The following is a 21250-nucleotide window of genomic DNA, read 5'->3' as shown; positions in this document are numbered from 1 at the left end:
TATTTTAAAAAGAAGATATATAGCTATAAATCTATTTTTTTGAATCTTAGAACTTTTTTTTTACTTTTCGTAATGCGAGAAAATCATAAGTGTTCCTGAATTTGTATAAACGATAGTGTAATTTGAAACTTTTTAAAGTCATTTATAAAGTTTGCGAATTCAATCTCAATCGGCGAGTCTGCACAGAGACGCGTCTTTTTTAGATTGGAAGTATTGCGTGATTCAGTGCACGGGCTATCTGAAGTCCTGGGCTCCCGCAAAGATCGGTCTCGAGGAACAGGAGGGCGAGGCCGACGGCGAAGCGTGCAATTTGTCCTGCTTGGTAGCAGTCGGTCGAATCCAAACAGCGATATCGACGGCCGCGTCGAGGAAGCCCCATTCAAGACCCATACAATTTATCTCGCGACACGCAATGGATGGCAAATTTCTGTTCGTGGACCAAAGGTATATATCGAAATTGTTATTGAATCGTTAAAAACGATTAACATTATCAAAAGAAGACGTTAGCGAAATATATTTATAGTAATTACGATATATATTATAATAGAAATATATTATATGTAATCTAAATATAATAAATTGAAAAGAGGAAATTTGCTATTCTTGACTCTCTTCTTCAAAATATACAGTAACAAATATGTTTCACAAATTTTTAGTTATTTACATATATTGTTATTTATTTCTGCTTATATTATAATTTCTAAAAGCAGAAAGCTGCTAAAACTATAATTAAAAGCGATCAATTTATTAATTGTTGTTTATTATTCAGCCTTATTTACAATTAAAAAATATGCGTTATAAAAAAAGATACATATAAATTTTGGAATATTGATAAATGATATACGGACTCTTGTATATATTAGAGAATTATCTTTTTTCTCACATAGAGCTACTCCAGTATTGGGCTTTCTACCTCAGGAACTGCTAGGCACCAGTATGTATGAATACTATCACCACGACGATATTCCTCATCTGGCAGAATCTCACAAAGCTGTGTTGCAAACTTCCGAACGCGTTACCACGCAGGTGATTAACTGTTGTTCAATGTTATCACTTCGCAATTGTTCTTCGCGATGATAATCGGATTAAAATAAATTATAAAATATTAGAATTGTTAATACCCATACGATATGCTCTCTTATCATCGAGAACATAAAGCAATTTGATTGGCGATTAAGGCAAAGAGAGATCTTTATTACTCGCGATAATGATTTCGCATTTTGATCTCATATATTATCGTTTTCATAGATCTACAGGTTCAGGAGCAAGGACGCGAACTTCGTGCGGTTGCAGTCCGAGTGGAAATCCTTCAGGAATCCATGGACTAAAGATATCGAGTATCTAATCGCTAAGAATTCTGCTATCTTGTAAGCAATGATCGATTCTATGCGTCGTTCGCGAAGTTACCATATAAATAGTTCTGTATCTTTTTTTTCAGCTGCGATACACGTACAAGTGGAAATAACAGATCTGAGGACTCGAGCGTGCAGGGCAACTATGATTATTTCACACAAAGTAAGTGCGATTTGAAACGCGCGTTTATACGACAATCGCGATTTGTCGAAGCGATTAATTGAAGGATCGTGCTAATTTGTGGTAAGCAGGTAATGGTGGATTAGAAAGACTGATCTCGAGCCACGTGGAAGTAAGTAAGATCGGCCGGCAAATAGCGGAAGAGGTATTGGATCTACAAAGACGCGGAGAAGACTCCTCCTCAGGTAGTAGTCCTGGTCCAGCGACAGAAACCGGTTTATTGAATACCGAGGTAAATATATTTGATTGAATTCGATAAAGAAAATGAAGGAAGAAAACAAGTAAACAAATAATTTATTAATATAAAATTGTTTTATATGTTTGATAAATTATCTTTTCTCATTGCTCTCTCTCTCTCTCTCTCTCTCTCTCTCTCTCTCTCTCTCTCATTTATTTGGTCTTCCTTTGTTTTTTTATCGTTTAAAATATAATGAATTTAAAATTGATTACTAATTGTTTGAATTTGGCTTGGATTAACTAACTAGTTTTTAATTATTTATCTTTAATTAAAGTCGCAAATGATCACGACGACGGCATCGCCAGAGAGAATACCTGACATTTCCCAGCCGAGTGGCATCGGCAGCGACAACAGCAGCAGCAACCCCACATCGACGTTCAACCACGTAGCGAACAACGTGCAGCTCAACAGCATCGCGAATGACCAAGGTCATAGCTATTACTGTCTCTAAGGAGTCATTTCTTGGTGTGTAGTGTGTTCGCCAAAATTATTCAGAGAAAAAAAGAAGTAGAGAGCAAACCTCTCTCTCTCACGAGGAAAAGAGTTTCGTCAGCGCGCGTGTGAGAACAATTTGACTTACATAAGATTTTCCTTCGTGCGAGAGAGATTATTGAAGGCGAATTGATACTATGCAGAGTATAGCGTTGATTCTGTTTGCCGATATAGTTCAATCAATATTAGTGATATCACGCACAATGTAACATCCACCTACTTTCAGGAGCGTCACCAGATGATGACATGATGGACATGATTGGCGGCACCACGATTAATGAATCACCAAATCCGATCCCATCCGATGGCAACGATGAGGCAGCGATGGCTGTCATCATGAGCCTGCTGGAGGCGGATGCAGGTCTGGGCGGTCCAGTGGATTTTTCCGGATTGCCATGGCCGTTACCATAATGCATGTGCACTTTAGTCTGCAATTTTGAATGTCTCCTGGTTGAAACATACTCGGAACGAATGGATGAGACTTGGTGCTGAAATGGTGCTTTAAGATAGGATTTTATTAAGCGAACTAGCTTCCAAACAAAACTTCTACATCGCAATCAATTAACTATCGTTCTTCATCGATATTGTAGATTCGTAGTTCCATGTATATATATATATATATATATATGTTTATATGCTATCCCTGCCAGTAAATATCAACTAATAGTAATGTAACATTAATGTCATAATTTTACAGTCAACAATATAAATGTATTATAACACATGTTATATATAATTGTTACATTGTTGAGTACAATTATAACGTTATGTGTTACTGTTAGTTGATATTTTTAAGAAGAAGCTGGACTTCCTCCATTACTTGTCGTTGATTTTTCAAAAACTCATTTTCATGCGGTGAAATAATTTGCGTTTACATCAGCGAGAAACAAGTGAAGATTGACGAACGCCCTCAGAGATTATAGTGATGTGATAATAGTGCGGACAATAACATATGAATTTTTTCTTTTTTTTTTTTTTAAAGGGCATCATTTCTTCAATACAGTCTCTTTTCAAGGGTGAGGACTTTCAGAAAATGAATCTCAAAAAACTAGCCTCTTGAAGAGGTATACATAGGGCGAGAGCTGAAATCCACTGATTACGCAACGAGTGTATATAATTACTCGTCGTCTCAATAACTGTGCGAATAATTACTTAAATTGACGTTATACGTGTAAATACATAGGTATGCGTTGCATTGTATGCGCGATATGCCGTTTAAATGTACCTAATTAAATAAAATCGTAGGAATATCTGTATATGCAAAGAAAATAAATCTTTTACTCGATGAACGTATGAAATAAGCAAAGTTTATTCGTTATGTGTGTAAATATAAATTTCCAAATGCATTATCTATTAGAATATATCAGTAACTGTACGATCTGCTGCAATTTAGCATTCCTATATTTCATTTCGCTATAACGTCTCAAATCTATGCAAAAATATCATAGTAATATTTCTTAAGAAAGACACGAGTAGAATGTGGTAGAAGGTAAGAATTAATGTAAATAACATGATATATTGTTGTAATTTATTGTTCGATATTAAAAAAGAAATACAAACATTCAACAAATATTCACAAGATATCTTGGTATCTTACATTTGGTATAAATAAATGATAATAAATCTCTTATGTATAAACTTTGAACTAATTGCTGCGAGAACTTCTTTTCTAATACAGTCTCAAAATATATGATATTTTAAAATGAAGGAAGTTGTATTCTTAAAGATTCGTTGAAATTAAAATACACTTTAGGTCATCAATTAAAATTTCTATTAAAAAATGTTCGAGGGGAAATATAACTCGAAATATAACAGACTGAAACATGGTAACAAATTTGTATTTCAGGAGTTAAGTTCACGATCAAATTAATTGTGAGTGTATTTTTTTAAATTTTAAATACATTTTACGTTTTTCTACATTAATTGCTATTAGTGTATAAATTCTTAGGCGAGAAATTTTTTTATATACAAAAACGTGAACTTATTATTTACATCAATGTGTACTAATGAGAAAATTATTAAGTATAATACATCATATTCTGATATGTGATGATTTATCGATATTCAAATAAATCATCTAGATATTAACATTTAGATTAATATTAATATTTCCTAAGTACAAAATCGTTGTTAGATGTTTAATAAAAAATATTCCTCATAACTGTAAATATCGCAATCTATAAATAATTGTTTTTTGGATATGCTATTCTTCTAAATTATTTGAAAAAATATTGACATATAATATGCTACTTATATATAATATTGCTTTTCTTCATATTTAATATAGAGAATGATATTTCCTGCATTGTATTAATTCTTTTCTTCTTCTGTCTTTAATAATTTTTAAAAGTAATAGTTTTAGATTTTAAAAAATTTCTTCGCATATTTCTTCTTCTTTTTCGTTTCTGTTAACTCTGTTTTAATAATATTAATAGAATAGAATTTTCTCTCTTCACAGCTTTATATGACTCTATATATTCTAAAATTATATCATTATATGATTATAAAATTATATCATTTTTAAGTAGCGATTTGGATTTTCTTGCTTTTTTATGTTTTTTAGAGACAATTATTGACTTCCGAATTATTTAAAAAATCATCAGTATTTAATAAAATATCCAGCAAACGAGAATAGATTAAAATGGATTGAAATTTTGTTCTATCCGAATGCATATTTTAAATAGCGAATATTTTTTTTGGATTTAACTGGATTCAATTAGATTCAATTGGATGCAATTGGATTGAAAAACTGCATTTCCTATTCAAAATTTTGAATTGAACAGTATTCATAATGTTTGTTGTATGCACAGAAAAACTAATATTATTTTTAGAAAGACACAGAGATATGCTCCATGCAATTTCTATAAATGAATAAAAATGCATTCAGGATTGAAAAACATTTATTTTAACATTCGTGAATCAATATTTCTGAAAATCTGAATCCATTTTAATTCATTTCAATCCATTCACGTTTGCTGAGTACGTACTTTTAGTATTGCTGTTTTTTTTTTCACATTTAATAGTTCTAGAAGTATCATTCCCTACATGACTTTGATTCTACAAATTCGAATTACTCTCACGAAACTTGTATTTCGATGTTTTTTTCTTCTTTTTCTCAGAAATACTATTATCTTCCTATATTCTATTAATGCCAATCTTCATAACGTTATTTTCGCACTTTCAATTACATTGTCCATGTTATCGAATATCAATTATGCTTTTTGATAATTTACTTGCAAAGTGCCACAGACGAAAAAAAGTTTACTCTTGTAATATATTTGAGTCACACAATTTATTTCCTTTCCAATCTCCACTGATCATTTCTCCGTATTGTCTCATAATTTCAGAATAGATACGGTGTGCATTTTACATTAGCATAATTGCATAATATAGTCCAAGTCCTTATTCATAATATCTAAAAGATAATATATTAGTTATTATATATATTTTCTTAAAATACAAGCAAAATATTTTAGACACAATAATAAGATGAATCAATTGATATAAAAAAATACTTGTTGCTTTTCAAAAAAATTTTGTAATTCACATATTTGCTCAATACTTCTTTTTTATTTCAACTTAATATTGATAAAAAAATCATACAGTCGTATCACCGACTATTATCGATGATTGCAGATTAATAACAGGTACATATAAAATTTTTACAGTATTAAATTGATATTTTTGAATAGCGCGCATTAATCCTGAATATGGCGGTGTTCACTTATAGCGTTTTCGGCCCGACGGGATTTGCACGAACTTGGATTAGAAAATATTTCGCTATTGGTTGACGTTATTACATGCTCTACCAATAGGAGAGTACGAAACATCTTCAACCCAGGTTAGTGCAAACTCAGTCGAACTCGGTCAAACTCGGGTCGAAACGCTATTGTATTTCTACAATTCGATTACTGTGCTAGTCGGCGAAGACGGACAAAATTTCTCAGACTTCTCTTTATCGTTACTCAGTCCATGATATAAGAAATCAACAAATAAAACGTATATATGTACTGTGATAAATTGGGAATGTACGATTATTGATTGAAATGAAATCCTTTATTTTATTATAAGTTGCATTGTACTATACGTCATATAAGTTAGTAGAAACCGTATGTGGATTTAATTTTTACTATCCAATCGCTGTCGTTCAGCAATATGAATTCGAAGAAGACCATAACCTTTGGCAAGATAAGCGCCAATTTAGATAAACTGACACCCGAGGTATCCGTCGAAACTTCGAACTCCGGATTCGGCATTTTCGGTAAGAAACGCGAAGAAAATAATGTGAAGAAAATGGACGAGATCAGGCCGGAGGACGAGGAGGAAACTCGGAGTATACAGAAGTTGATGGGCATCACGGGCTTCGGAAAGAAAGCCAAGTCTTTCGACGTGCAGGAGATGATGGAGAATATTACCAAGACCATCAACAGCAATAAAGCAAGCATGGTCGAAGAAAAATTCGACGAAGTTGCGGAATCCAAAAAGGACGAGGTGGATGACAATGACGACGATTTTATTGGTCCTCCAATACCTTCATTACTTGTTACTTCAGATGCAATCAAAGATTCAAAGAAGGACGCTTTGGTAAGAATTTTTTTCAATGTCCTTATTTTTCACAGAATTTTTATATAAATTTTTTAGACTTTCTCAGAATTTTTGTATAATTTTATAAATTTTTAGAAAATATTTGGATTTTTTAAGTATGAGTTGGAATTTCTTATAAGAAACTAATTCAATTCTCCTTGAAATATATTGTTGAACATGAAACTCTAAGAAATACATATTTTAACAGTATATTTCAAGGAGGATCAATTCCAAACAATTGTGATAGATGTCTCTTGTTAGATTTTGCTAAGAAACTTTATATCTTTTTTAGAATTTTTCGTATGTGTGAATTTTTATTTTATGATTTCTAAGATTTTCATTGTATAATTTCTGAAGAAAACTTATAAAATCTGAAAAAGTTTGTTATTTTTAAAAATCTTCATAAATTTAAAATATAACAAATATTAAAAATATAAGCTAACATAAGAAATTTTTTTACTTTAGGGCAAGAAAAACGACGACGATGACGACGATGACGATGACGATGACGATGATAAAGAATCGTCGGATTCCGAAGAGGAAGAAGAAATAACATTAAGGGACAAGATTCCTTGTTCGCATGAAGTCTCAATGACTCATGGCACTAAAGCAATAATTGCCATCGCTGCGGATCCGTCCGGAGCTCGATTAGCGTCTGGATCCGTCGATTACGACGTCTGTTTCTGGGATTTCGCCGGTATGGATACGTCCATGAAGAGTTTCAGGACTTTGCAGCCCTGCGAGAATCATCCCATCAAGTGCTTGCAGTATTCCATGACTGGGGACGTAATATTGGTAATCTCAGGAGCGGCGCAGGCGAAGGTCTTGGATCGGGATGGCTTTGAGAAATGTGAGACTGTCAAGGGTGATCAGTACATTACGGACATGGCGCGTACAAAAGGCCACACCGCTAGTCTGAATAGTGGCTGTTGGCATCCGTTCATCAAAGAGGAATATCTGACCTGCTCTCAGGACAGCACCTGCCGAATATGGAATTTATATAGGCCACGCTCACACAAAAACTTGATAAAGTGTAGAGCTCAAAACGGCGTGAAAACTATTCCCACGACGTGCGCTTACAGCCGGGAAGGCGCGGCTGTTGCGTGCGGCTGCATAGACGGCTCAATTCAGATGTGGGATCACAGAAAGAATTTTGTGAATCCGTCCCTCGTGTTGCGAGGTGCGCACGCACAATCCAGCGAGGTGTCGAGCTTGAGTTTCGCATATCTCGGACAAATGCTGGCAAGCAGAGCTTGCGACGACACTCTGAAACTGTGGGATTTAAGGGCGTTCAAAGTACCAGTATTCGAAGCTAAGGAACTATACTCACGTTATGATACCACGGATTGCATGTTCAGTCCGGATGACTCGATGATCGTCACGGGAGAATCTCTGAGTAAGGGAAAGACGACCGGCAGGGTGCTGTTCTATGACAGTAAGACGTTTGATCTAGTCAGAGAAATCCCCGTGACAAGTTCACATGTAATAAAAACTCTATGGCATCCAAAATTGAATCAGGTGTTTGTCGGCTGCGGCAATGGCATAGTCAAAGCGTATTACGATTCCAAGAAGAGTTTAAGGGGCGCCAAACTGTGTGTCGTCAAGACACACATGAAACAGAAGCACATCGAAATAATGTCCACTCAGCAAATCATAACGCCTCATGCGCTTCCTCTGTTCCGCCAGGATAGACCCAAGTCAGTTCGTAAGCAGATGGAGAAGGACAGGCTCGATCCAGTGAAATCAAGGCGTCCAGATCTGCCTATTACTTCCGGGCAGGGTGGTAGAGTAGCATCTTCCGGTGGAACTCTTAGTTCTTATGTGATACGCAATCTCGGATTGAGCAAACGGATAGAGGATGATCAGGATCCCAGGGAAGCTATTCTGAAGTATGCAAAAATAGCTGAAGAAGAACCATACTGGATCGCACCCGCTTATAAGAAGACACAGCCGACAACGATTTTTCAAAGCGACGATCAAGATAGTGGGCCGAGTAATAAGAAACAAAAAACATAGACTTTTCTTAATCTTAAGAAAACTTAGACGCATATTTATCTTGTATATTAGCATTGTGTAATTATATATGTATCTATGTACAGTACATATAACGAATTAATGGAAGGAGAATGTAATTTTGTTATAAATATATTATGTAATTATATTGTACATCCGACATTTTATTTGTATTTATACCTTACTTATTTAATAAATTTAATTTCATTAATCGCGTATAAATTTTTAATTTGTATGATCAAAATAATTCACCTTTCATATCTGATAAATATTTATTACATGTAAAAATATCTATTATTATCTATTATAATAGATAATACATATAACAATCTATTACTACATTTGAATAAAACTATTCAACAAAATTGTTCAGTTTTTGGAAATTATTAGCTATATGTATCTTTTCTTTTTGTAGTAATAAAGAACATATTTAATTAAAAAAATATGTATATATAATATTTTGAATAAAGTTTCATTTACAATTCAGATTTTGGAAAATATTGACTACAATTGTGGATCTTTCTTATAAAGGGAGAATTGTTTAATTTATGAAAAGAATTTTTTAATGTTATATTTATAAAATAATTTATAAAATAAATATATCTATTAAATTTAAATAAATTTTTTAAGCAGCGTTCACAAATTTGGGCGATCAATTTGGGGCAAATAAACGATTGATAAATTTAGAACGATATACCATCCACAGACAACTGTTGCATTCTTTGAATTTTCCGAAGGCAGCCTACGATCACGTGATCTGGTATGAACCTAACCTAACCTCGTATAATCTAATCATCATTTAGCATTCAACGTTCAAAAGTAGAAGTCGGATTTAAAATTTGCGACGCCATTCGAATGACTAGAGATAGAATTTGTGTAGATTTTCACAATGTGAAATATTTAGTTATTCGAGTCTAAGCTGTAAAACCTGAAGTATTCTCGAGTGGCTTTGAGTGGTATATATACAACCACGTAAAAATAACCTATTTTTTTTTCATCGTATAAAATACGTTTCTTCATAAACATGGCCAAGAGAAAATCCTTAAATCGTGTATCCCGACGATACTCCAAACGTAGATCCGTCGACTCCTTCGGTTCTGGACATCTTGATCCTGATACATTCGTCGTGGATGAAGGTAGGAATATCTTTCCTTTATCATTTTGCTCATTTGCTACGACGACATAACTAAAAAAAGCGTCATTTTTTCGTTGCTTGCAGATCAACAGAAATATAAAGAAACATAAAGAAAATAAACAATGTATTTTAAAAAACTTTTATTTTATTACAATTATTATAATTATTATGTTTATTATATATTAATAAATTATTGTAAATTATTATATTGAAATTATATTTTAATATTGTAACATTTTAATAATTTAAAATGTTGAAACTGATTTTTTGAAAACTTTATTTCTTAACTTATTGTAGCAAATAAGTGACTTCGTTTTAGGACATTATCTTTATTACAGACAAATTAAGAGTCGAAGAGATTTTAATGTAATTTTAACATATTCTTCTTCTGCAGAACGAACATTTTGGTGGAATAACTTGGAAGAGAATACATTCCCTCCGCATTCCATAATTCACAGTGAAAATGAAACGTCTAGGATGCTGAATGCTAATTCAAGGATTGATTCTAGTCAGAATTCCGATCCTACGGAATGGTGGAAAAATTTAGATTCTGATACTGAATCCATTGCTTCGAAGCCAAGAAGCTCAAGGCGTAGCGCAGGTATAAATGGACAGAATATTTAATTTATTCTTTTTAGAATTTCTTTCATGATTTAGTTTTTCTTTTTTTCTTTTCAAATTGAAGAGTAAAAAAGAAAAGACGAACTGTGTAAAAAGTTCAACTAAAAGAATAAATTTTTCAACTCTCTGTCTGCAATCTGGATCTTTTTTGATGCAAGCGAAATTTCACTTAGATTTCTCCAAATTGAAGCAGGACAGAGTTCTGTACCTCCTCTTAAAATATCTTGTTAAAAAATTGTTTGGTAATGTAGAATATTGAAAAAAATAACCTTAAACTTTTTCATATTTTTTGAAAGAACAGTAAAAAGAACTTTGGCTGGATGGAGAAAGTAAAAATATTATATAATTGCAGATGGAGTTTTGCATTATTATAGATATTTTGTATTACAGATTTGTAGTACTTATAAGATATATTATTATTTTAGCAATAGTTAAAAGTCGTATATTACAAACTTCGACTGAGACATCTGAGTCAGAAAAAGAGCTCAATTTAAGAAAAAAGAAGGTTCGTTTAAAAGCAAGTAATAGGAAGAGTATTAACAATGCTTTCGCAAATGCTTTGAATGATACCGAGACAACTACGCCATTAAAATCGCGGAAGAAACAAGTCCACTCTGAAATACATATTGATTCAGTCAGTGAATCTTTGCAAGGAAGATCACAGGAAAATGAAGAGGATAGTAATTCGAGCCCAACTTCGAAGATTTTGAAATCAAAGCCAAGTATTTTTAGAACAAGAAGAGGTAGAGGAGATGGTATGAAAGATCAGAATATCTTTCAGGATGTGCTAATGGAAAATAATGTTTTGAATACCAGCACTGCGAAAACATCAGTCGTGTTTGAAAAGGAATCCTCGCAACATTTAATGCATCGAAATATTAATACGAATAAAGATCATATTGATGATCAAAGAAAATCAATAAGATCGCCTCAAACAATGTCAAGGATTTTGAAAACAAGAAGTGGAGATATGAAAGATCAGAACGCTTTTCAGGATGTACTAACGAAAGATGATGTTTTGAATGCCAGCACTGCCGAAAAATCAGTCGCATTTGAAAAGGAATTCTCACAGCATTCGATGCATCAAAATATTAATACGAATAAAGATTATATTGACGATCAAAGAAAATCAATAAGAGCGCTAGAGGATATTGAAACTGATTCCTTAACCCTAAATGTAGAGAAGGCAGTGCCTGAAAATAACGCTGAGACTGAAAGTAACGATGAAAGTATCGTACATCGTCAACATTTAAAATTTAAGTCTCGCTTTATGCAGCAAGCACGGAAAAGCATAGGAAAAAATGCCTTTGCAGATGCTGTAGTTGATGATAGTAATGCAAATTTGTCTACATCTAATCTAAATAAGGAAAACAATATTCAAAAATCTTTAATGTCGCGATCATCTTTAAACAAATCTAATGCCAACAGCAATATTACGCCTGAAAGTTTATCAATTCGTAAAAGTTCAAGATTGTCTTTAAATATATCTAAAAAGCAGCAATCAGATATATCGGTGCAAGATAAAAATAATATTGAATCAAGTTTGAGCAGCTCATCCCTGGATAACAATGAATCCCGTGGAATGAAAAGATCCGCATTTTTGAAGTCAAAATCAAGAATTCCAAAACCTTTTCGTAAGCGCTCATCTAATCCATTCGAAGAAATTCTGAAACAAGATAATATCAGTGATAGAAGAAATAATGTTCCAATTGAAGAATATTATGCTTCTTCTGAAGGAGAAACTACAACAAGGATTAATCAAGAACGTGAATCTTTAGCAACACAGAAAAATCCACAATCAGAAAATAATAATATTACGAATGAGGAAGATTCTTATGAAATATTTTTCGAAGCGTTATCAAACATCGAGAAAAGTCGATCTAAGGAATCTAATATACTATCGGAAGATGAGAATAAACTATTAGAAAACAACGATCTCAATAACACATCAAAATCAATTTCTCGAAAGAGTGTAATAGCTAAATCGTTAGAAGAAAAAATTTCCAATCGCAAGTCCATTAGGGAAAAAACTTTGAAGGAATCCGCATATACAAATGCAATATCGCCCGTCGACAGATTAAGTACTAATAAGGTAATAATACAAGATGCAAGTGACGATTCACATACATATGTAGAACGCGATGTAAGTACATCCGAATCAAATTCTACTAAGGAAGTTGGTTTGACGCAAAACAGTTTAAGAATTCGGTCTGAAATACCTGTGAATATAGAAGTACATGAAGCTAATGATAATTTACACACTGATGCAAATAGAGAACATGATTCAAGTACGCCCAAACGATCGTTTAAATTAACCCCTAATAAGGAAGCTCATTTGACGCGTAATAGTTTAAGAAATCGATTTGAAACATCAAAGCCTGTGAATATAGAAGTACATGAAGATATTAATAATTCGCGCAATGATGCAAATAGTGCGATTTATAGACACGATTCAAATATGCAATTGTCCAAATCAAATCTTAGTAAGGAAGATCGTTTGACGCATAACAGTTTAAGAAATCAATCTGAAACATTGAAACCTATAAGTAAAAATACGGAAGTCTCTAAGCGGTTTTCCAATGATGATAAAGACAATAATATAAATGTTGATTTGGAAACAAGTTCAGATAGTACAGTGTATCTAATAACAAGAGCAGATATACATTCTGAAAATAACACAAATATAAGAACACAGAAAAACACTAATCTGCCAACTGAAAAAGAAATAACTAGTGACGAAGATGCAGAGACTGCAACGCAAACAATTCAACGAAATTCCTCATCAACAAAATCTGGAACAAGGAGTAAAGTAGTAAATCAATCTAAAACACTGAAACCTACGAGTAAAAATATGGAAGCCTCTAAACAATCTACAAATTTGATCGCTGATATTGAAGAAGACAATAATATAAATGCAGACTCAGAAACAAGTGATAGTATATCGCATATAACGAGAGCAGAAATACATTCTAAAGATAACACAAACATAGGAATAGAGAAAAGCACTATTTTATCAACTGAAAAAAAAATAATTGGTGATGAAAATACAGAACCTGCGATACAAACAATTCAACGAAATTCTTTGACGAAACCTGAAACAAGTAAAACAGTAAATCAGCAAAGTATGCAAAATTCAAATAGGACCAGCATTAAGGACAGAGAAATTGCACATAGAAAAAAAAGTTTGGGCAAGTCTCAAAATTATCGCAATACGCCGACTAAATCGCCGACTAAATCACCGGCTAAATCGCCGACTAAATCAAGTAAAGATACTTCTTCCAATAAGCAAAATTCGTCTAAGTCACTGAAAAAAATAGATGATTTTTTCATCAAAATAAAAGAAACTTCGACGAAACAACTAAACGAACGCGCGCAAAAGTCGCAAGTCTTCGATAATGAGAAAATGAAGAAGATTAAAATAGAATTGGAGAAGCTAAAGAGTCGCGAGATGGCTGCGATGAAAAAAAAATCGGCCGATAAGAAAACATCTGCAATAAAAAAGGAAACAATGAAATTTGTTATATCTAAACAAGATATAAAGAAGAAGAAGCCGCTCATGAATTCTACGAAAGTAGATAAGGCATTTCTAGTATATGGAAAAGTATATAGACCACCAAGACTTCCTCGTCCGAAACATTGGGCTACAGATCGTCTTTACAAGTTTCTGTGGAAACGCTTGGAGCCAAAGTACAAACTGGCCACGAGAGTGAAGTCTGAGAAATTCGTGCAGGAATTAGCTACGGTAGTAGCTATTATTGAGCGTTGTAAGAATTACGAAAATTATAATACCGAATTAAAGGCTCTGATGAAGGAAATGGCTCGTTTGAAACTTATCAATACTCGTATGGACTTTTATCATTTCTGTCAGGATTTTTTACCATATGAGTTTCGTGTTAAAGTCATACCTATGTCATTACCCGGCAATGAAAATAATATTCCCTTCGATCCAAAAAATGTGCATACTCCTTTACTTGATACCGAATGAGTAATCGTTGAAAATGTAATTATAATACGATAGAATATATTAATTATGTTTATTTAAGTTATACGTGTATAGCGGTGATTTCATTCTTTGAATGTACATACATGTATCCAATAAAAATTAATATTATTTTGTTAACATATATATAATTGATAATATATTTTTGATGAATACAAGTAAATGGAAATGTGGAAGATATTGATGTTATATATAATCTAAAAAATTCATGTAAATTAGAATATACATTTAATTTCATTAAACAATATTTTGATATTATTCAATAAAAATAAATAAAAGAATTTTTTCAGCTTATATTCTCTTTTGTCGCTTTTTGATATTTTGTTATTTTGGCGAATTTTGTAAAAAATAAAATCAACTGCATCAGTTAATTTAACTTGGTGCTAATTAAACTTAAATTTAATTATGATCCCTTACCTTTGTAAATGAAATTAAAAAAAATAGAATTAACGTTTTTAAAAATAGCATGAAGTTATATTATTTTTTCTTTTTTTCTTTCTATTAATTATTCTAATGAGTAACACTATGCCATTTTTAAAAACTTCAATTTTATTAATATAAATTAAATAGAAATTGAATCAAGACCCAGAGATAATTCTATACGATACATAGCTATTGGTGTGAAAAATAAATTTTCTTTCACATCAATATTCTGTGTTTGGTTCTAAAAGGCATCATCTCATCGATTGATTTAATTTTATTTCTCATTGTATATAATATACATGTGTATGCATAAATTTAAATATATAGTAATATGTGTATACAAACAGAAAGAAGAGCTAAAAATTATTTATTTGCTAAATCAATATATCAATAATTTAACGTGCATAATTGTAATGACAATTTAATATTTATTAGTTGAAAACTTTATCTAGTTATAATCAATTATACAAAATTTTCAATTAATGGATATTAAATTGTTATAATTAAAATATATGGATATTAAATTATTGATATATCGATTTATATTGAACTATTCTTAACTCTTTTTCCATTTGTACGTATATGTTACTATTTAAATGGTATCATCGAAATATAATACTTAAAAAATGATTCTAACTAAAACATTAAAGACAACTTAAAATAAAATCTCAAGGACGTCATAAATCAGAAGACTAAATATCTTAAAGACGTCATACGAATCTTTTCTGATTATAGAATCTTTTATGAGATATCTTCGAAATTTTAAGACAATGTTTACATGATTTCATTATAATTTTTTCTTTGCCGATATTTATACTATCTTAATGTTGATACTCTGATTTGGCATATTCGAAATCATTCCCGCATCTTTGATACTTGATACTTTGATATTTGCACTTTAAGCGATCAGTATTGCTTGTTTATTTACTTATTCCGGTTTATGTACGCAAAGTTTGTTTATATAGCCGTGTTATATATAGACCTATTGTGATATCTCTGCGATTATAAATATCCCCCTAATCTCATTTGCTCTGTACGACAATCTTTTTGCCCGTAAACACCTTGTTTTTCCATGTTCACAACAAAAATTATGCTGCTTCATGACGCGAATGGATAGGACAACATTAGATTGTCAAAGATCGAATGTAATGTATAAAATTATTAAAGTCAAACAAAGATTATTAAAGTCTTTCTCTTAGGGCTAATTTAATAAATTAAGATTTACAAATTCTTTCTAATAAATTTAATTAAATTAGAGCTAAGAGAAAAATTTTTCGAACAATTTGAATTATTTAATTTAATTTTTTAATTTAATTTACTTTATTGCAACGCTCTGTGAAAAGACTACATGTTAATAAAATAGATTATAGTTATATTATTGTAGCTTTTCAGAAATATTGTGACGAATTGGAATAAAAAGTTCATGTTCCTTATTATAGAAAGAAATGTCTTTGGTATTTTTAACATATTTAGAATTCACTATCTTTATAATTTTAATAATAAAATTCTTTTTTAAAACAGATAAATCAATTTTTTATTTATCTGTTTAATAAAAAAAATCTGTTAAATAAAAAAAATTGATTATTAAAAATTGTATGTTAATCGTCAATTAATCGATAGTTCTAATGTTGAGCACACTAAGTGCTAGCAATCATCAGTCCTAGTATTCTAATTATACAAGCAAATGTGTCACATTCGTTGCGTGCTGAATGACCATGATGCGTCGATTTTTGTAAATATTTGCGATAAATCGAACGTCGCATTGACGGTGTTCATGCGTTTGATAACGAAATTCGATGTTAAAACAAGTATCAAAATTATATTTCGTTTCTAATTATTAAATAAATTTCAAATTTCTATTTTAATATTCATTAAAAATTTTTTTTCCAAAAGGTAATATTTTTTAAATAAAAGGTTAATTTTTTAAAAAGTTAATTGCAAAACATACATATTTACATACAAATGCAAATTTTGTTTGATTTGAAATTTAATCTGAAGTATAGTAGAATTTTCGTACTGACCACCTCGATTAAATTTATTTTTACCGAGCCGCAATATCTGAACGCGTATTTCCATTTTAATATTTATTTTTAATTTTTTTTTAATAATAGAAAAAAAATTTTATTATCAAGTTGGAACAAAAGTGTATTATAAGTATTTGTAGTGCTACTTATACCATCTGTACAGATTTTTAAGAAATACTTTTTTAAAAATTTTGTAATTATATTATTCAATAGAACAAAATCTCAGAATTTGTTTTTTAAATTGTAGTGCAACTACTGATTTTTAACGAAATTTTGAACAATTGAAGTTAAATAAAATGCTCCTTTTATTTAATTTGCAATAATTTAGTAACACAAAATTTTGGAAATATTAAAAAAATGAATTTTTTTTCTAGGGAAAACTAAGCTTTTACATTAGAAAGTAAAAAATTTTCGTAAATTTTTTTGGATACGTGATAAATCCATAAAACGAGAAGCATATTCTCCATTTTTTGTCCCACTCATAATTTTTTACATTTAAAAATTATCAAATTCACAGGAACTTAATAACAACAATATAATCTTTCGAAAATAGAAATTTTACTCTAAAAGTCCCTTTTTTATAATTTAAATTTTGTTTATTTTTAACGAAGTTATTACTGCTTGAATTTTGAACTAACGTTACTTTTGTTCTAATTCAATACTTAATTCAATTACATGTCAAGAAGGGACTTGGTTTATTTTAATTTAATTTCTCTTAACCTACATTATCCATCCATATCTTCTGTTAGTATATAATTAATTAAAATCTGCAGCTAAATATTGTTATTTTCTAAATCTTCTCCTAAAACTTATTTTATACGTTTATATTTCAAAAGATAATATTTCTTAAGGTTAATTAATTGCGAAACACACACACACACACACACACACACACACACACACACACACACACACACACACACACACACACACACATGCTTACAATGCAAACCTCGTTTGAAGTCTAATCCAGTCTAATCTCTATAATGGAACGGCCGCCTCAATTAGGCAGGACTTATTTTCGCCGAGCCGCGATGTTTGAGCGCGCATTTGTAGCCACGCGTCACTGCCACGCGCCGCTCGTTATACCCCATCGGCGATGGCGATTGTTTCCCCTCAACCGCGCGAAAAAATGATTGCTGTAAGTCCGCGTCACCGAGCTGAACGCGTTGCAATAATTGCAACGCAGTGAGTGAATCACGAATGAGAAGACGAGGGATTTATCTCCGCAGAATCTCGCGATCATTTTGCATCAGCATTCGTGATGCGATACAACTATTACGTAATTCGTTTGATGAACTAAACAGAAGACGAAATACGCGCACGCATCATATTTTCGCTTGGAGACTTGGAAAGTCCGATTCATTTCCTTCACAATTGTAAATTTTATTCAGATAAAGTTTAAAATTGGATCACAAGATATCTCTAGAGTCGACGTATTACTTCACTTGAAAACGTTAGCAATAATTTCTTTTATAAAGAAAAACTAAACCAATTTATCTATCACTAAACTAATTTATTAAAGAGCATTATTGAAAGAGTAATCTCTTGATATTTATAACATGAATGATTGTCTTTTAGTATTAAATGGACTAATATTATAACTTTTCGTATTATAGGCATTTTTTTGACCCATATTTTATTTTTAAATTTCTTAGCACAAATTTCAATTTTTATTTAATAAAGATTTTAACGTTTGAGTTAAATGATTATTTGGCACAGACATTATTTGTAACAGACATGTTGAAAAGTAATTTTGAATTTTTCTAGATTTGAAAAAAATAAAATTTAAGTGATTCGTATCTTTATATTACTATTGATTTTTTTTTAAAAAATCACTATTACAAAATTTTCAATTCAAGTATGTATATTATATGTATATTATTATGTTATAAATATTTAATTTACGTACTAATATCCACAGATTCGCGTAAGCATTTTGATAGTGTTTGATTCAGTTTTAGAACCATTATATAATATTATTACTTTATTTTATTTTATTTTAAAATATGAATTATAAAATATTGCTTGTAAGAACATGTTTAACATATTTTTTTTCTTTTTTATTTTTAATTCTATTTTTTATGAATTTTTAAATACGTAATTCGAAAACCCGCAATGAAAAGCGTTATATTAATTAAAATCTTTATTTTTTAAAATTATTTTCAATATATATATAAGCTACTTAATGAGCTTATTTCGTTTAATATTTGTTTCTACTTACTTTTAAAAAATTGTGATTAAATTCATATTTACAATGTTCATAAATACTAATAAATCTGAACATAATCAATAATATACAATACATTATTAAAAATAATAATTTTAATCGGATGTAAAAACATCTCAGGTAATTATTTATATAAAAAAATTAGATGACTACAGCAGGGTTAAGACATCTTTTACACATTTTATAAGATTTATGTCCTGATTTTTTGTTGTGTTGGACTTTATGTTGTTTGGTCAATGTCGCCTTGTCAGGTTCTGTCTGTTTACGATAAAATGCCTATTCAATAAGACATAACCGTTAGCTCGAGATATCGCAATCTCAGGAGAGATTTATCGAAACCGCTGAATGATTAACTAACCGGAGTACATTCGCGATTGCAATTTCTTGATGGAGGGATCGAGATGGTGGAGGATCCTTCGGTCGGCTCATGGTAACGTACTCTCGTATGTTATGACAATTATGAGTTTTCCGTAGGGCTACTCGGGGGTGGCACGTGGCCTGACGACGTGCATATCGGTGAGGCAAAGGGAGAGACACGCACGGCGCGTGCCGCCGCGTGAGAACGGCCGCGCTCACACGCGTCTCACGCACACGACGCGCACGTGTGTGCACGCAGTTGTGAGAGAGAGAGAGAGAGAGAGAGAGAGAGAGAGAGAGAGAGAGAGAGAGAGAGATATGAGTAAAGCGCATGGGCTCCCGGGATTTACTCGCGCTCTCGTACTCGACTTCTCGGTGAAGCATCGATTAAATTTCATTCACGTGCGCTCGCTCGACCATTTACGTTATCACTATGTCGAATAGAGAAGAATAATTTGTTATTTGGAGGCGTTTTTGTTAAAAAATGATAATTGTTACGATATTTCACATAATATAATATTTAATTCTAAAGGGCGTGCAAACTGTACGTTAAATGTATCAACAATATTGATTACATTTTATTGAAACAAGAAGGAAAGAGATTATTTTGTAATAAAGAGATTATTTTAATTTATTTTAATGTTGATTTTTCGAATGTATTGTATTGTACAGCACATCTATTATTGCGAATGAACATGAAAGAATTAATGATTGCATTTAAAGGTCTCGGCGAAATGCTAAATTATTTAACCTCTCGATGGGGAATTGTTAATGGATAAACCTTTTGACATTTCGAAATTAAAAAAACATACTGAAAAATGGACAAGCAGAAATAAGAATTATTATAAAACGAATAAAACTCTTTAATCTTTTTAATTAATAAAATAATAATTGTATAAAATTATTGTCAAAAAACAACATAGAGAATGAAAAATAAATTCATAGCAATTCATAGCAATTCATAGCATTGAAATAATAAATGCAATATGTCGAGTTAAATAAAAATTTAACAAAAGCCCTGGTAAATAAATAAATCGGTACGCGCTATACATTTTACATGTATATCGCATACATATATGATTCGCGTTTCATGCTAAAATCTTTAACGACAGCGCGAAATTGTTGTTGATAAAACACCGACCGCAAAATGAAACCGCATTTATTGCCATCCTTTAATATTTCATCCTTAATTTTCCCTCCCCGGCGAATTCTCCTTCTTATTTTATGTCTGACAATATCTTGCTAAACATTCTTCATATTTGCATGGATACGTGTGATAGTGCACGTGCGTACACGTGCATGCGTACGCACGCGCACATGCCGACTCGTGCTTTGTCTTTACTCTTTACTATTGTACAACGCGCGTTTACGCAGCACAGGTGTGTAAATCGGAACTATTCGATAAGTAATTCATAAACAACGATAAATAATATCTACGAATAAACGAAAATTAATTAATTCTGTGCGCTTAATTAGAATAATATTGCACTTTGAACCTTTAGATTTCTAATGTCGTCAAACCATATTTTCCCAAATTTAATGTTATGTAATCGCCCGGGAAAAAATGTTTTATATTTTTAATTATCTAAAATTATGTACA

The 21250-nt window shown here is 31.4% G+C and overlaps 3 protein-coding genes across 5 annotated transcripts in view; all 3 read left to right on the top strand.

Moving 5' to 3' along the window:
- The window catches only part of LOC108694460 (aryl hydrocarbon receptor nuclear translocator-like protein 1), a 28450-nt gene extending 25547 nt beyond the window's left edge, over window positions 1–2903 (top strand). For 2 of the 3 annotated variants that reach the window (XM_018203981.1, XM_018203979.1), the window contains 7 exons: window positions 204–444; window positions 888–1026; window positions 1249–1367; window positions 1439–1515; window positions 1602–1765; window positions 2046–2199; window positions 2490–2903. In XM_018203981.1, the coding sequence (XP_018059470.1) occupies window positions 204–444; window positions 888–1026; window positions 1249–1367; window positions 1439–1515; window positions 1602–1765; window positions 2046–2199; window positions 2490–2674 (1079 nt within the window). In that variant the 3' untranslated portion in view covers window positions 2675–2903. The remainder of the gene's footprint in view (window positions 1–203; window positions 445–887; window positions 1027–1248; window positions 1368–1438; window positions 1516–1601; window positions 1766–2045; window positions 2200–2489) is intronic. The other variant, XM_018203980.1, reaches the window with a different exon arrangement.
- Window positions 2904–6248: 3345 nt separating this feature from the next.
- On the top strand, window positions 6249–9048 carry LOC108694312 (gastrulation defective protein 1 homolog). The gene is made up of 2 exons (XM_018203725.1): window positions 6249–6847; window positions 7313–9048. The coding sequence occupies exons 1-2, from the start codon at window positions 6419–6421 to the stop codon at window positions 8861–8863; spliced, it is 1980 nt and encodes a 659-aa protein (XP_018059214.1). The 5' UTR covers window positions 6249–6418; the 3' UTR covers window positions 8864–9048.
- A 610-nt stretch (window positions 9049–9658) lies between these two features.
- On the top strand, window positions 9659–14741 carry LOC108694533 (extracellular matrix-binding protein ebh-like). The gene is made up of 3 exons (XM_018204106.1): window positions 9659–9996; window positions 10390–10596; window positions 11042–14741. The coding sequence occupies exons 1-3, from the start codon at window positions 9885–9887 to the stop codon at window positions 14599–14601; spliced, it is 3879 nt and encodes a 1292-aa protein (XP_018059595.1). The 5' UTR covers window positions 9659–9884; the 3' UTR covers window positions 14602–14741.
- The last annotated feature ends 6509 nt before the right edge of the window (window positions 14742–21250 follow it).

The sequence above is a fragment of the Atta colombica genome, unplaced genomic scaffold (assembly GCF_001594045.1).
Source record: "Atta colombica isolate Treedump-2 unplaced genomic scaffold, Acol1.0 scaffold12, whole genome shotgun sequence".
Lineage (NCBI taxonomy): Eukaryota > Metazoa > Arthropoda > Insecta > Hymenoptera > Formicidae > Atta > Atta colombica.
The sequence above is the reverse complement of the archived record's forward strand: the minus strand, read 5'-3'. Positions and strand labels throughout refer to the sequence as shown.

Excerpts from the sequence above, each read along its gene's own strand:
- LOC108694312 (XM_018203725.1), top strand. The coding sequence starts at position 6,419 with ATGAATTCGAAGAAGACCATAACCTTTGGCAAGATAAGCGCCAATTTA. Across the intron at positions 6,848-7,312 it reads ATTCAAAGAAGGACGCTTTG|GGCAAGAAAAACGACGACGA; the intron begins GTAAGAATTTTT and ends TTTTTACTTTAG.
- LOC108694533 (XM_018204106.1), top strand. The coding sequence starts at position 9,885 with ATGGCCAAGAGAAAATCCTTAAATCGTGTATCCCGACGATACTCCAAA. Across the intron at positions 9,997-10,389 it reads TACATTCGTCGTGGATGAAG|AACGAACATTTTGGTGGAAT; the intron begins GTAGGAATATCT and ends CTTCTTCTGCAG. Across the intron at positions 10,597-11,041 it reads AAGCTCAAGGCGTAGCGCAG|CAATAGTTAAAAGTCGTATA; the intron begins GTATAAATGGAC and ends TTATTATTTTAG.